This window comes from Mesitornis unicolor, unplaced genomic scaffold (assembly GCF_000695765.1).
Source record: "Mesitornis unicolor isolate BGI_N332 unplaced genomic scaffold, ASM69576v1 scaffold11091, whole genome shotgun sequence".
Taxonomy (NCBI): domain Eukaryota; kingdom Metazoa; phylum Chordata; class Aves; order Mesitornithiformes; family Mesitornithidae; genus Mesitornis; species Mesitornis unicolor.
In genome coordinates, this window is record NW_010163170.1 from 49,900 (window position 1) to 66,169 (window position 16,270).

General features: G+C 42.0%; 1 protein-coding gene across 1 annotated transcript in view; it reads right to left on the bottom strand.

Annotated features, from left to right (window-relative positions):
• Positions 1 to 12,087: 12,087 nt before the first annotated feature.
• Positions 12,088 to 16,270, bottom strand: part of LHFP (lipoma HMGIC fusion partner) — a 138,464-nt gene continuing 134,281 nt past the window's right edge. Inside the window, exon 3 of the mRNA XM_010193867.1 lies at positions 12,088 to 12,206. Within this exon, the coding sequence (XP_010192169.1) occupies positions 12,088 to 12,206 (119 nt within the window). The remainder of the gene's footprint in view (positions 12,207 to 16,270) is intronic.

Consider the following 16,270-nt stretch of genomic DNA (forward strand, 5'->3'; position numbering starts at 1 on the left):
AGATAAGCAGAGAAGTGTCCATTGCACCCTAGTGGGCGTCCAAAGCATCGAAGGAGATAGTCCACTTTGCCTAGAGAAATGGCAATGGTAATGATAGCAAAGAATCACCAGTCACCAGCATGAACTCCCTGCTCCCCTGCATCCATCTTGAATCAGTTTCCTCCCCTTGCTGTGTGTTGAGGGCAAGGAACTCAGTCAAAATTACTGTGGAGAGCAAATCAAGAAGAGGGTAGAACAAACTGACTGAGAGAAGGAAAGTTATTAACATGCAAATCAATGTAGAAAAGTCAGGGGGCAAGGAGAATCTGAGTTTAATTCACGTAACAGAGTGGAGATGTGAGGACCAGATCTGACAAGAATTTTAACAGAGATAATGCCTACATGAGTGTTATGTGTGTCTGTGTGCTTCAAAATGGCAACAGGAGACAGTGAAAGAATATATATCCCTGTGGGCTATAACATTTGCTAAGATGTCTTTTCTCAACACCTTTCAGTGCCCACTCCTTCACAAACATGCATTCTCCCAGCCCATCCAGCACTCCAGTTCACATCATCAGAAAATTACCCAGCAGATATTTTAGGAGGAAGGTTTATTGTAACTACTTGGAGTTGAGAGCACTTAAGCTGCATTTATTTGCCAAGTAGGGTTGACTTTCTGATTTTTATGTGAGAGTGTTTTTATTTCCAAGGCAAGCCATAGAAGTAGATTCCCAGTCTCTCCTCTCAGCAGCCCAAGCAATCCAGTACACCAAATCTGTCAGGGACTGAGGTGGGGATAATTTTTCTGAAAACCTGTTGTTAAAATATTGGCAGCTCAAGACTGCTTTAACATCACTGATGCCAAACAAAAAGAGACACAGACATGAGAAGATTAAAAGACTAAAAACAGAAGCATGTTTTGATTTACCAGTGAATACAAGATTCGCAAGAGTTGTGTTTCTGGAAGACTGGCAGGACGAGGATTTGCCAAACTGGGAGCAGCTGTTATAGCAACCACATCCAGGCAGAGAACTGGTGTCAAGTCAGACATCACCTGGAAGGAAATTGCTCAGAGGAACATCATTATAGAAGGAAAACTTCGGAAGCTGTTGGCTAAGGCACCCTCAAAAAACCTGGAGGATACAGACAAAGAAGTCTCTACCAGAAGGCAGTGATGCTGCATGGGAAGGGTCATGGTTTGAGGCAGAGGCCTGACTCATCAACCTGGTTCTGCCCTTGACTTCCACAGGCAGCTCTCAGCAAGACTACATGAATGTTTGCCTCATTTTCCCTATCTCTCAAATGAGGAGAGCCATTCACCACCTTTGCAAAGTCCACTGAGAGCTGCCAATGGCAAAATGCTGTATATGCTAACATGAGTGCCAGGAAAGATGGTCAAGATGGACTGCCTGGGCTAAGAGAGATGGAATGAAAGCCACAAGCTGGACAGCACTCCCCAGCACCCATCTGCACCAAACCCACCAGACTCTCATGCCCTGGAAGGGAGCAGGGCAGGAGCTGGGTGGCTCTGGTGACACATGCTGTAGTGAAGCTTTCCTCATGGCAAGAGAGGCTGGCACTGTGCTCACCATGTGGGGGACAGTACCTACTGAGGACGTCTGGCTACCCTGGGAACAAAACCAGCCCCAGATCAGCTGCATCTCTAGCTACAGCCATGCAGGATCTCACATTTGTCCCCAGTGCCCTGGTTATCCTTGTAGTGGTGTGTAGGTCCCAATACTGATGTGGGTTGTGTCAGCCCGTGCTCACTTTTAATTTCCATGTTCTGATCCTCTTGCAGTGCCAAACAAGAAGTCCATAGCTGAATGGTGCTTTGCCCGGGCTCGTTTATCTCACTTCTCAGACTGCACATGCCCAAGGCCACGAGTCACTATTCAGAGAAGTCTCAGTACTGTTCATTTAGTGCCTTTAATTTAGCATACCTGAGCGTGTAAGATAAATTCTTATGAGAAATCTGGTTGCTTACCTTCAAGTTCAGCCCTTTCACATTGAGAACAAATATGTTGTTATTGTGCTGAACTGTAGGATGCTAAGAATAAGTGGGCACTTTGTCACCAGCAGCAACGCTACGGAAGGCAGTCCAATTTTCTTCTTGCCTCGCTCAGGTTGCTCCTCCATTGCTAAAGCTCCCCAGTGTGTCCCTTCATCATGTTCAGCTATTTTTAGATGCCACTTCTCCACAGGCAGTTGATCCACAAATCAAACAAAGCTATGGAGTCTCCCAGTATTACGGAGATTTTCAGAGGTTTAGTCCTGAACTGAGATCAGACAGCTGAGAATTTCTTGACTTTTGTTTCATTAGGCATGGCTCACCAGAGGGAGGCCATGCTGTGCCTGTAATCCAAAGCCTCCTTAAGAAACTTCAAGTTCTGTCAGGTCCCAGAAAAGAAACTTCCTCAGACCTAAGGAATAATAATGCAATGGGGCCCATCATCCTAAAGCCAGCTTTCTGCAAAAAATGTAGGTTTCTGCTGGATTCTGATTTTAATATTGGTAAAATCAACAGCTACAGCCTTGAAATGCAGTTGCATGTTTGACATGTCTGTGGCAATTTTCTGTTTCCCTTGTCTAAATTTTCAATACAGCAGTGTCCTAAGAAGCCAAGAGATGCAATGTAACACTGACAGTGTGGGGAAGTCATTATGAAATCCTTCAGCTACTTGAGGTGACAAACTAAATTGTTTATCACAGACTCCATTACTCAGGAGATGATAAACAATTTCTACAGTGCATGTCTCATAGGCACTAAAAGTATCTACAGGACATTTGTCAGTCATATCTGATTTTTGGGGGAAACCTTTTTATGGAAATAAGCCTAACTTCATGGAATATATTGAGCAACATACATATGTTGTGTCCCTTTTTCCTTTTTTAAAGCATTAAGAAAATGTAGGTGCTGTAGATACTAGTGAGGATTCAGACAATTGAATTAGTAAAGGAGACTGGTCAGGGGTAAACAGGTGTAAAGCTAGAGGTAAGTAGACTGACTGGAGAAAAATAGTTCTACTATGGAAAATGTTACATCTTTATTTGGAAGATGACCTCCTTTTGCTGTGTCCTGAAGACCAACTGGTACTCAGGGCAGTGAAGGTGACAGTCAGGGCCCAAGTCTATTGCCTTAGCAGCTCAGCTGCTGGCACTGTCAGAAATGCCGTTCAAAATAAGCAGTAAAGTTCTCAATCACCTCTTTTTATTTGCTTATCTCATATGTGTCATGGTTCAATGGTCTACGGTCATGAGGTGCCAGGTACTTGGCCTCTCTCTTCAAGCCCATGATGTAAAGGAGAAAAATATCTCAATATACCACTGTTCCCGAGATCTCTCCCCATCCACAGTGTCGCAGCTGGTTAAAGCATCATCACAAGGTCAGCACAAGGGAGCAATACACATGCTACTTAAAACACCGGACAGCTTAAAAACACCTGCCCTAGAAGCTGGGTTGTGAATCACAGTATAACTTGAGAAATGCATTTAAGGACTGTCAGCGCCTTCACTCTGCATTGCTATGAAAGGAAATAAATGTTCAGATGAACTGAAATGGCTCCAAGGAGCTCAGAACATTTTATAATTGCACTGAAGGCAGCTCTGAATGGTCCTGCTGTCTTAGAGACAATGAAAAAAGAACAGCATGCTTTGCTGCTGAGTACATTTACTTCTTGACTGTTGAAATCATCTGCCTGAACAAGGCTCAGGCAGTAATGTTTCCTAATTATGAAGGCCAGTAAAGTACCCTGCTCTGACTGCTGCATTCACAGGAGTTTTACTGTGGCTCCCAAAGGAAACTGCAAATGAACTAGACTGCTAGTCTTTTGTAAAAAGAATTTGCCTTTTTAAAAAATACAGTCCATATATGAAGTGAGAGTATTTACACCAGTGAATACAATGACTTCCACCAGGGAAGATCAGTGTCTTGTAGGAGTAGAATTACGGGAGCAGGGAAGAAGGGAGAAGTGTGAGGCTTAACAAACATTTAAATAGACCTCGATCTTGCTAATATTGCATAAGCTGGAGACAAAATCAGCTAAATTGCTTGAAACAAAAATTACTGAAAAATCAAACAGCAACCATCTTCTGCTTATGTGCCTGAGTCTTCTGATGCAGTGCTGGGAATTTCAATACTAATTATTTTCATTCAAGTGTATTATCAATATTGCTTAAAAACAAGTTTTCAGCTTATCTTGTTTTCAGATCCCTATCATTTTTCAGCAGTTTCTATGTAGTCACCTGTTAGGCCTCTCTGACTGCTTGTTTGATAGCTGCAAGTTAAGCATAGCTACACTGCGGGTCACAGGTCACACAAAATCAGCTCCTGAAAAGGTATGATTCAGTGATCTGCACTATTAGCTAAAATCTCTTTCAGATTCCCCTTGAGAGTCAGGCTGGCCCAGAAAGCTGCCCTATAATTCACATTCCTTGATGTTGACAGTATGTGCAGGCATAACAACAAACAGACTGAGGAGCTGTGAAACTGCTCACCAGTACATGACGAAACCAGAGTCGCTCTTCAGAGAGAGGTGAAAACCCCTTCTACACATTGACAACAAATGCAGATTGCTTAATATTTCATTGTAGATGTAAACATTTAATGTGCTTCCTCTTTGAAACGTCACTGCACATCTGGGCATGGCCAGCTTTGTTTTCTACATGCTGCTGTCTTGTAAAAAGTTAACTTCTTCATTCTCACTGCCATTGGGTCTATCACTTGCAGTGTCACTTCCTCTGGTACTGTTGCCCCCAGGACCTGGGGAAAAAAAAGGTACTAGTGATGACTACTGCTATGTTAATGTTGTTGAATGGTCTACAAGAGAGTGGGATGTAACAACAGCTCTGGAAGTGAAACACTTAATTTGCTGCAGTGCACTGTGGAAACTTTCAGTAACGGATTATCCTGAAATGAGTTGGTCTGAGCAGTTGGTAAGAAACAGCTTGAAACCTTCCAGAAGTGACAACCATGCTTTGCAGCAGCAATCTGTAGCAAAGGGCTGGAAAGTGTGATGTGGAGAATGGCAGCAGATATCCTGCTCCCAGCAGGCTTTTGAGAAGAGGCAGGGTCAGACACCTCCTGGGGTATGGCACACAGACTTGCTGCAGTCAACATGCAGGTGCAGGGTGAGACAGTTTCTGTGAAAAGGAGCTCTGTTTTTAGCCAGAGAGAGAGGTAAGTGTAGCAGTGCACTCATTTTTTTTTAATTCCTGCATGTACCATAATTAGGTATTAATCCCAGAAGTGTAAAAAACAAATGATGTGTTGACAGCTACTTGAAAACAAGTGTCTCACACTGTAATTCTTAATACAGCTATGGAGCTCCAGGCAAGAAGTATTTTATCTTTTCAAATGTATTGTCCTAATTATAGCTTGTGTCTTAACTAAGATTTCCTTTCTCTATTCTCCTACCAAAAGATACTATCATTTAGTAAAAGTCCTTCTGTAACTCTTACTCTTGCTGTGGAGTTACGTTACTTTAGGATAGGACCCAGGGGCCTTACTGGTAGATTGGGAAATATTTATCCTAGGTGCTGTACAAACAGAAAGCTTACTGATGCTTTTGGAGGGATAACGTGGAGGAAAATAAACCAAATGCATCATATGGAGAGTTACTAAGCCACAGAGAGTCATAGATGTGGAGCATCTACTATCTACCTGTAGTGGGCTCCCCAGTAAACCCCCCAGTGTATGGCTACATTTCTACTCTCTGTTCTTTCCATTTGGCAGCAGAAAGAGTCCCTTTGGACCCAGCCAGCCTGGTAATATCAGCTGAGAACCACAGCCTTACATCATATAAAAGATTTTACTTTATATCCTTTGAAACGTTCATTATGTTAGTTAATCCACTTTTCATTTCCTTCCTCTGGAACAGGCAAGATAAGGACGCACAGCTGGCTTGCTTTGCAAAAAAGGTGCTTTACTATCCAAATCCAGCAGCTTGTTTGTCTGCGCAATCAATAAAAAACATTATTTTTTTTAAAGTTTCTGATCCTTGAAGGCATAGCCCCTAAATAAATACTAATTGCCAATATTACTTGCCATATAGATTTAGCATTTGTAGGATCTTGTTATAGTTAATTCTCAGACGACAAGGGACATTTAGTTAAGTATAAAACCAAGAAAGAAATAGGGATTTTTTTGCTTATAAAATGTTTGTGTGTGCACGTATGTGCATTTTTTCCACAGGAAAAAAATATGGAAGTTTATCGTAACATAATACAAAGCCAGATATAGAATAGTTATGGCATTTTGCCCATTGAAGCTGTGTCTGAGCTAAGCCGGTGGACTATTTGCCACTGGCTCCTCTAGTTTTTGGATCAGGGTCATAGAGTTTGTTCCAAGTCCACTGAAATGACTGGAATCCTTAACAAACAAAGTAATCACATGAACTTTCTTTCCCTTTAGCAGCTACCATGCTTTCAAAAGCCCAGCGTTTTGAAAAGCAGCCACATCTGGCAGAGGTCTAGGGAATACGACAAAATTATTGGGCTGAGGGGCAGAGGAATTTGCAGAAAACCACCCACTCAGGAGTCCTGTGTAGGAAGCTGCCATCCATTACTTGATGAAACATTCAGTTCTCTGATGATGAGCTGGAGCAAAAGGGCTTTACAGCATGACTCCATCTACACAGCCCAACAACCCTCATTTCTTAAATGTACTTAAATATTGATTTTACTGGCCAGTGTGAAGAGAGTCAAAGTTACCTTTAGCTCCTGGAGAATGAAAAGAGGATGAAAACATTCATGTATGCAGAGCAGGGCTGCATGCAGTTTCAAAAGCACCTTGGCTGCTGTCATTGTCTTTACCCTGCGGTCCTGGAGCTGAGACTTGGTGCAGGGGTCTCACACACTGGGGCTGCTGCAGGAGTTGTACATGAGCATTTCCCTCCGCGGGACTGTCTCTGAGGGGACAAGCAAGATGGGAACACTCTTTGTCTTTAATGTGTTCTCTTGGGAGCTCAGGCAGTGGCATCCATGCATGTCCTAAAAGGAAAATGTCTGTAAAGTCACCTGCGTGGTTACAGACTCACAGACTCACTCCTTGGGCTGCTAAGCCTTGCTGCAGACAGGAGCTAACAGCTGCCTTCCACGGTGACAGCAGACTTTCCTCCCGTCCCCATGGGCAGTGTGAGGCAGCAGCTCTCTGCCTGCTAAAGGAGACCTGCATTTGGTTTAGGCTTCAGTTGAGAGGTGGCTTTTCTGCACTCTAACTTTGCTTTACCATTCCTGCACTGACAAGCCAAACTGATTTATGGTCACTGCGGTGGTAATCATACTTGAGGCACGTTTGGAGGTGCCAATACATCTACTGATGCTTAGCATGGTCCGCAGTGCCTGTTGAGGAGATATTTGAGGGCCAGAAGATATCCCTGTGTGATGGAGGTTACTTAAAGCAAAGAAACATATACTTAATTTGCCCTTTGGCAGTCAGGAAAGCAGGCAACAATGCACTGGGTCCTGGTGGTGCAGATATGTATAATGAAGTTGTGCCATATGTTCCCTTCAGATTATAATTTTCCTTGTGATGGCTTAATTTAATATGCTGGGCATAATGTAGAATATCCCTAACATACTGATATTCTTAGCAGATAACTCTAGCAGACTAAAAGATTGTAAAACTGTCCATGAAAGTAGTCGACGTCTGTCTTCACTCAGCTAAAATAGCCATATAAATTTCAATGAACATTCTGTTTCTTCGTGAGGAACATGAAAAAAGGCCACTTATTTATATTTAACCTAATAACCATCCTTCCTGCCACTAAGAGAACTGAACTTGAAACTGTTTCAAAATGTTCCTCAATTTCTCTGATCCATCTTTATTTAAATAATAATAAAAAACTTAATACTTACTCGAAAGCATATATTTAAAATCCTGTCTGCTTAAGGGATTACACTAAAATGTCACTTCTAAAAAAAGACATGTCTAATTTCACCATTGTCTCTCTGAAAGGTTAAGTATGTAGAGTAGAATTAATGCTTATGTTGATGTACAGATTATCTGTCTTGTCATTCAGCTTGGTATTTTTCACAGACTATTTCAAACTCTAGAATGACAGATAAATTGCAGTTGCAATCGATTTCTGAATTTGCTATCAAGAAAAAGGAAATAGAGGGTTAAACCACCTCAGAAGCTATCTAACTCTCATTTCAAAACATTTTAAAGGTTGGGTTTTTATTTTAACAGACATAATTTTGTATTTTGGGGAGGGAGAAATCTCTACAGTAATTTCTTAACATGTAAGTCTTGAAAAGTAATGGCTTTTTTTCTTTTTTTCTACAGAAAGAGCATAATGCCCTCTCAAACTCCAGACAGGACTTTCACATGCCTCGTATTTATGCAGAAAAGTGTCTCCCTGACTTAATGCTTGAATGACAGAATTTGCATTTTCCCCCTCAGGAAATACTGTGTTAGTGTTCAGGACAAGAGCCTTGGCACTGCACACCGTGTTGCATAGGCAAAGACAGTCCCCAGCCTCTGGGGTTTGGGTGGGAGGATCTGCTACTCAAAACGTGTTCTGAACTCATTCCTGAAGACCAGACTTAGGTAACTAAAGTATTGCATCAAGTTCTTCCAGCTCCACGTGCCTCACTCAAATTTATATACGAAGTAAATTTCCAACATTCATAGCTCATTTTTTCCTGCTTTTCATATTTCTAGATTTTGTTGATGACAGCTTTTTTTCTGTATTTAGCCAAAAGTTCAGCACACAAAGACAACAGGATCCCAACACCTTCTTTTCCCTGGTAGCCCCATATGACCTCATTTCAGTGACTGGGAGCAGTCAGCGTGCATTTATGAAGACCAAACTGTACCTGATGCATCCAGTGGCCTTCCATGACAAAATGTCTGGATTTGTGATTGAGGGAAGAGCAGAGGTTGCTGCTTGCATGGATTTTAGCAAGGCTTTGCACAGGCTCCCATAGGTTTTTTTGTACCCAGGTTGGGACATTATGGTCTGGATGAGTACCTAGATGAGTAAAAGCGTGGTGGGATGACAAGGCTCAAAGGGTCATGTCTCCTGGTCAGACCTTACCTGGATTGCTGTGGTGAGTGGGGTATCACAGGTCTATCCTGGAACCTCTCCTGTTCAATGGCTTTATAAGTGACCTGGGGACATGACAACCCAATAACAACCACCCAGTACCTTTGGGGAGGTGACAGAAGATGGAGAGGAGCTCTTTTTAGTGATTCTCGGTGGGAGGATGAGAGACAGTGGTCTGTGACCATAAGATTTATTTCTATATAGCTCCTGCATATGTACAGAATACAGGAATTTGGGAGATGTCTAATCACCCTAAGAGTGAGATTTTGAAGTAAATTTCCCAATGTAGTTGTCAGAGGAAAACTGCTTAAATAGTTTTAAAATACAGCTTCATCAATTTATGAACAGGACTATGTGATACAATCGTCAGCAATGGCAAGGACAGAATTCAGTGACCTAGGAGCTTGCGCAAGCTTACAGCTTGTTTTGACAAATGCAAGGTCAAGCTCCTCATCTTCAAGAATAAATAAATGGAAAATTAAACATAGTAAATATTGTAAATATTTCATTGACACTTCATACTGTGAAATTGAAAGCAATCTTTTGCCGAGTTCAAAGTTATTAGAGTTTTTAGCTGTGAAGCTTGATAACCATGATAATAAATGTAATTTATACACTAGTGCAAAATGGATATCAGAACCAAAATGCACAAATATGGACAAACCTAATTAATCTGAGATTGGTTTATTCATATCACAGCAGCTGAAGGCTATATGATAAACAGCTACAGAGCTGGTGCAGCATGTATCATTGGCTGGATTACTAAAAATTGACATTTTATTCCATTCCAAATTAAAAAAAGGAGATTGTATACAAATTCAGAGAAAGTCAGTCATGCTATAATTGTGTTGCATCATAACAAAAACCTTATTTTTTTCATTAAATAATTGCATAGTTGCAGTTTGTCATGATAAATCAAGCCCGAACCTGAGCACAGAGATCTAAAAACAGACAAAAAGTTCTCCATGATGCATGGTCCAGGATATAATCTAGAAAGGATCGAATTTAGAATAACAACCCTTACATTTTTTAGCCAAGTCACTGAAACTCTGTATAGCAAACTGCAATTTCAGTGGAAAGAAAGGTGTGTTTCTGCAGCAGCATACTGTAAAAAGGCAGCATTTTTCTATTGCGCTACCTGCCAAAGCTCTTATTGAAGCCAGGGGAACCACAGACATGATTGTGCTTATATCTCCTTCAGTTTTAATAAAGCAGCAATCCACAACCCTAACAGGCACATTCATACTTACTGTAAGGGTACCAGGAATGACCTCAGGACTGGGTATGGTCCTGAGTGCTCACAAGAAGGGACGAGTCCTGAAACCTGGAAGCAGGAGGTAAGAGCTCCATGTCCCGCTGCTGCTGGTTAGCTGTAAGCTGACATTGCTATTTCCACGTACCTCCAAAAAGCTGCCCAGCATGATATACAAAGCAACAGCACAATTTCGGAGTTGCAACAGCTACAAGTGTTATTAACCAGCAGAACCACAACCAGAATATAGATGGTAACTTAGAAACACATGACAGAAGTATTGTATTGGGAAAACAAGAGCAGAAAAAAAATTTGAATGGGAATAACATCAGTTAATGTCATGATTGAAAACCCCTTACAAGTTCCCATGCTCTAAGTTCACGTTGTTTTTCATAAAGAAAAGAAAACATTGGTTTTGAGTTTTGTATATACAGTGCCAGTGTCTTGCATAGGAAAAACAGCCTGGTAGGTGTTTGATCAGTGTAGATGCTATTAAGAAAGTAAGGGCTCATTTCAGTCACCTAAACAGGGATCTGCAGTGCTATGTGAGATGCTGAGTCTGCAGCAGATAGGACAAAATGGGGATGGTCTCCCTGAAGTCCTGCAGGACACTTGACAGCATCAGGCACAAATGCGGGATGTGCTAGAATGCCTCCAGTGGCAATACATGTCTATCCACAGGCAATGTAACCGAACCCTAAATGTATGTGTCTTACAGGGAAAAAGGATACAGCATGGTTATGGAAGTCATTATTATTTCCAGGATTTTTCCAGTGGGAATCTGGGAAGGAATTTTTGCATCTATTGATATGACCTCACATTGCAAGTATTGATCAAGGAAAAATTTATTTACAGAGATTTTTCAAATACAAACATAAAATAGCACATATTATATTTTTTTTTTACAAAAATGAATATTGAAATAATAAACATGGTACAGCACAATACGACATCAGTGAGCTAAACATAACAGCAACAGAAATCTATGTCTGGAAGAAGTTTCCTGTTAGTCGTACATAACCAACAGAGCTCTACAGTACTGTAAGTGGAATTTCCAATGGACAGAAAAACGTCCATTTACTGCACTTCATAAAAGTACTATAGGGAAAGGCTACATATGCCAAGTAATTATGTTGCATTTCTGTAATAATGCTGAAAACACAGAGGCTTAATAAAAGTTATACAGGGCTGAATAAGCAGTGACTAAATGTTTGGGGAAGAAAAATGTGTAAAGAATATACAAAATACTGATAAAGTGGCTTATTGGTCCTTTTATTAAGTTTAATGTATAGATTAAAAAGTGTTGCAACACTGAACTTTAAACCACCAGAGAGAAGTAAAAAAAAACAAAACCAAAAAAAAAACCAAAGTAAAAGAAAGAAGGGTTGCACCAAAAAAAGTTCCCTCTGTACTCATTTTGTGCCATGGTCAACATCTGTGCGTGCATGTGTGCTTTTGGGAGCGCCATGCCGAGGGGCCGGCAGGTGCTACCCCAGGCCTCTGGCACTGCCATTCCCTCATCAACCTCTCAACTAATTGGTGCACGCAGAATTTCACCATTTGTCAAAGCAGAGTTTTCATTGTTTATAATTTTGTGGAGCAGATCACAGGCAGTCTCAGGGGAGAAAGCCCATCCCTGTCCACCCTGGCTGGGGGACTTTGTGACACCATTCACCTCCCTGGCCTCCTTTGGGCCATGCCTGCTCCAGAGAGAAAGCACTTAAAAACTTCTTGTTTGTAGTCGTTATCCAGAAGACATCGGCATGGCCTTCGGGCGCCCGGCAGCGCCTGCGCCCCAGGGCCAGCTCAGTAGGGGTAGTGTTTCTGCTTCTTGCCTGAGAAGCAGGCCAGCCAGGTGCACACCAGCATGGCTGCCGCTGCGCCCCCGCCCGTGCAGTAGTAGGCCCAGCCGATGTGGCAGGTCCCTGCAAGGGAAACAGAGTGAGACAACACAGAGTTAGCCAGGGGAGGAAGCACTGTCACCATCCTCCTTTCTGCCCACACAGGAAAAAGCCCTTTTCTAGGATTTTGCCTACTTGTACGTCCACCTCAGACAGGAAACGTGGGGTAAGCAATTAAAGAAGCCAAGCTGTTTTAATTTTTTATAATGGCTCAGCAGACAGGCTTCCAAGCTCACTTGCTTGGCTGGTTGCTGTTTTCCACACAAGGTGAAATGTCACGTGGGAGCCGAAGCAGAGGCTTCTGGCACCTCGAGTGTTCTTCCCACTGTTCTCTTTCTTCTCCTTCTCCAGGTAACATCTGAGGATATTTTGTTTATTTTTGACAGAGATTTTGAGGGTTTGCATGTAACATGGGCCAGGGTCAGCTCCCTTCAGAAAGAGCTGGGTGGGTCCACCTCTACCATCTCAGTGATCTACAGGGCTCAAAACTGGACCTGGCTGCAAGCTGCTGGGTGAATATAACCCAGGGCTTGGCTGGAGGGAACCTGTTCATGTTCCCCTCTCACAGGCATCAGTCTTGACCAGGAGGCTCCAGGTGGCAAAGGGGCTCACCTACATGGGGACTGCTGTGGGAACGGAATCCACAAATACAACAGAGAAATTTATCCCTATGTGAAGCCACAACTCATTGCTTAAAACTTCACTAATCTTTTGTCTAGTGTGTTTACTAGTGTCACAATATGGCCTTGAATACATTTAGTGGCCACAGTTTCTTTACGCGGCCAAACTTATCACCAGCAAATGGTGATGGGGAATCCCATGGTGAACCAAAAAGTGACTGCTCCCCTTCCAATCAGAGATTAGGAAAACAGCAGCTGTAGCAGGGAGGAGGCCTCCTCACAGAGATCCTTGAAAGCAAGGAGATGGCTCCTCAGGATGTCAGCCCATCTTAAAAGTAGTCTCCACTTGGGTTGCATCATCTTGGTCATTTAGATCTTGTGTGCTTGGAACTCATTACAACTGAGGTTCACCCTGCATTGCCATCTTGGGTGATATTGCCCTGCTTTGAGCAGTGAGTGCTCTCAGTAAGGCACCAGCAGCAATAAAACACTCCCTTCCTACCCTCTGGAAAAAAACAGCAGAAACCATTCACCCCTTCAGAGAACAGAAGGTAACAACAGAGTTCCCATCTTGAAAGACAGAGCTGAAACAGGTGGCATGTCCATATTCTGTTCCAATGGCATCCTTGAGGGCCAGGCTTCCGGTTCAGACGATTACCAACTCAGCTAATCTTGCCTTAGGCACAAGACACACAAGATGTCTGTACATCTCAACGTGTCCAAAGGATTAGCACGCCTCAGGGCAGACAGCACGTCCGTCAGCTGTCTGCAGGATATTGTCAGGCCAGCTTTGGAAGGAGACATTAGTGAGAGGAAACACTCATGCTCTTGGCCACTTTGAAGATCTCAGGTTGATACCATAGCAGGAAGCACAGTATTTGTTTCATTTTTTCTTCATAACACTCAAAACCTTTTATTGAAAAAAATGTCCAGTGAAACAAAGTTCCTGACATGATGAGAGTACTTGAGGAGTTGTGGCCTTGCCTTGAGGTCATTAGCCTCTCTCCTTAATGTGCTGGAGCAGACAGAGAGATTCACTTGGTTTTGTAATCTGGTTATGCTCCGCGGATCAACAGCATTCTTGGCTTCCTTACAGAAGACCACACAGAGTCTGACTTCCTGAAGAGAAGACCATCAGGAACCATGGAGAGGTGCCAAGCACCTGGCAATGTCACTGATGCTGATCCTTGCCCAATTGCACAGCAGTCTCTGGAGAGACCTGTCTCTGGACCATCTATTACTTTTCCTGTATATGCACACTGTCTATAGCTTCTGCAGGGAATCTCAAAAGCTGGCTTAAGCATACACCAAAGTCTAAATCCATTGGATTGCTTTGAAAATGTTCATGTTTATACTAGGGTGGGTGTGCTAAAGCATTTCTTTTGATAAGATGGACTTTGTCTGATAGGTCTTTTTAAATTGCTAAGTAAGAATTGTAGTTGCAGCTTGAAAAAGTAAATCTTTCTCATCATGATGCTTCCAGGTAGAGAAAACAAATGTCAAAATGCTCTTTTAAAAAGAGATTAAAGATTCACCTGGTAATATTGCCTAAAGCTGTGACCTAAGTGGAATAGAATGAAGTAAATTTGAACTTTTGTATGGTGTGATTTCAACTTTTGTGCCTTGGCAATGGGAGAGGGGCAAAGTGTACCTGATACATATTAAGGAGAAAGAACTGTTAAATCAGTGCCAGAGATGTGCTCAACAGACACAATGCACACATTCAGTCTTGGCTATAAAGAATAATGTTTATTTCTCCATAACATGCTCCATTTACCCTAAGGACCACTGCCCTACTTAACGCTCTGAGGCATAGCAGGCAGCCTCTTGATCTAACAAATGCAATGTAGCTCACAAGCGCAAGTTGGGTCAAGATGAACAAATGAAAGAATGAGAGAGTGCAGGAGAAGGGATGAAAGAGCCAGGAGCCTGACCTTGGAGCAATAATAACACAGCAATAAACCTGGCCATTATTTCCAGTCTGTGTCAGGAGCAATGGGAGGCCTCGGATAGAACAGCTTGATCTGTGCTTGGATGATGCCGAGCCGAACAGCATTTCAAGCTATTGTGCTGAGGAAGAGCCTGCAGCGGGGAAGGTGTCTGAGGGTATAGGACTTAGCTATACTTTTTACTGTAAGTATAGGTAAGTCCTAGGTCCATAGCTAAGTATAGCTGTAAGATCAGAGATAATCCATCTCAAAGGTACCTGCTGCAATAAATGATTGCCTACACTGCACAGCCACATGTCAAAATGAAACAATGTCGTCTGGCCACTATGCTACGCCTTTTTACAATCCCATATTGCACAAGGAAAAAAATATTTTGGAGTTAATGTTTCTGTCCTGGTGTTCTCATTTTACTACATGTATTAGCTATTTTCATTCACTGCACCCTAAAGAAAGAATACTGTTTTTCAATAACTGGGTAATTTAGTTGCAGTTTAAATTGTAAAATGAATCCTGCTTCGCTTTGATATTATACACTCATTTTAAAAGGAATAGGAAGCTTTATAAAAAGCAGGGTTGATAGATAATTAAATGTAACACCAAATGAAAATAAATAGACCTATAGAAATGTTATCTTTTAGAGAAGATAGATTTTGCTTTCTAGCTTTATATTTTTGTATCATAATAAGGGGTGTCACAGAAGGACTCTTTGTAATGTTCAAATTTTATTGCACTGACATCAATGGGACTAGTCATGTATTCAGAGGCAAGCAAATGGTTAAGAGATTTGCAGAATGAGGGCTTAAATTCAGCCATCAAGTAGAGCCCTTTGACTTCATGGAGCCCATCATATTGAAGACTAGAAATGCTGCATTGCAGTTTCCAATTTCTTTAATGTTAAAAACTCTTAAACAAAGAGCAATAGCACCTAATTACTTGACAGAATTAAAACAATTAGTGAAACCATGTCAATTTTCACACACACAGACACAAAAGCTGTTGTTTTCCTTAAGGATGCATAGGAATACATATATACAGGTAGAAGTGTGCCAGTCCATTGAGGGCATGGAGGTGCATGCAAGAATGTGTAGATGTTCTTGCTCACAAAATGGGCTGGATCTGGTGTTATGCCAAAGCAAATTCCTCAGCAGATCTTCTAGCAGGTAGAGAAGACATGCAGCACAGCAGGTCCCTTCTCTGCACAGAATTGGTGTGGCTTTTAACAAATCTGTGTGGAGGGAGAAGCTGTGACTTCAGTGTTTTGTTAGTTCTGGATCTTTTTGTTGTTGTTGTTTTTGCTAAAGGAGAGCATAAATAACTGCTCTTGCGTTCTGGTTGCTCAGTGAAGCAGGACTGTCAAAGTCAGCTCAGGTAAATTTGTAGCCAGCCATTAAGAACTTTGTTTTCACATTTGTTTTACTGGGATCGGCAGCAAGAGAGTGTCAGGATGAACTCTGAAATCACAAAATAACAGGCTGTAGGGCTGGATGGCCATTTTCCAAGCAAATAAAAGAAGGAAAGA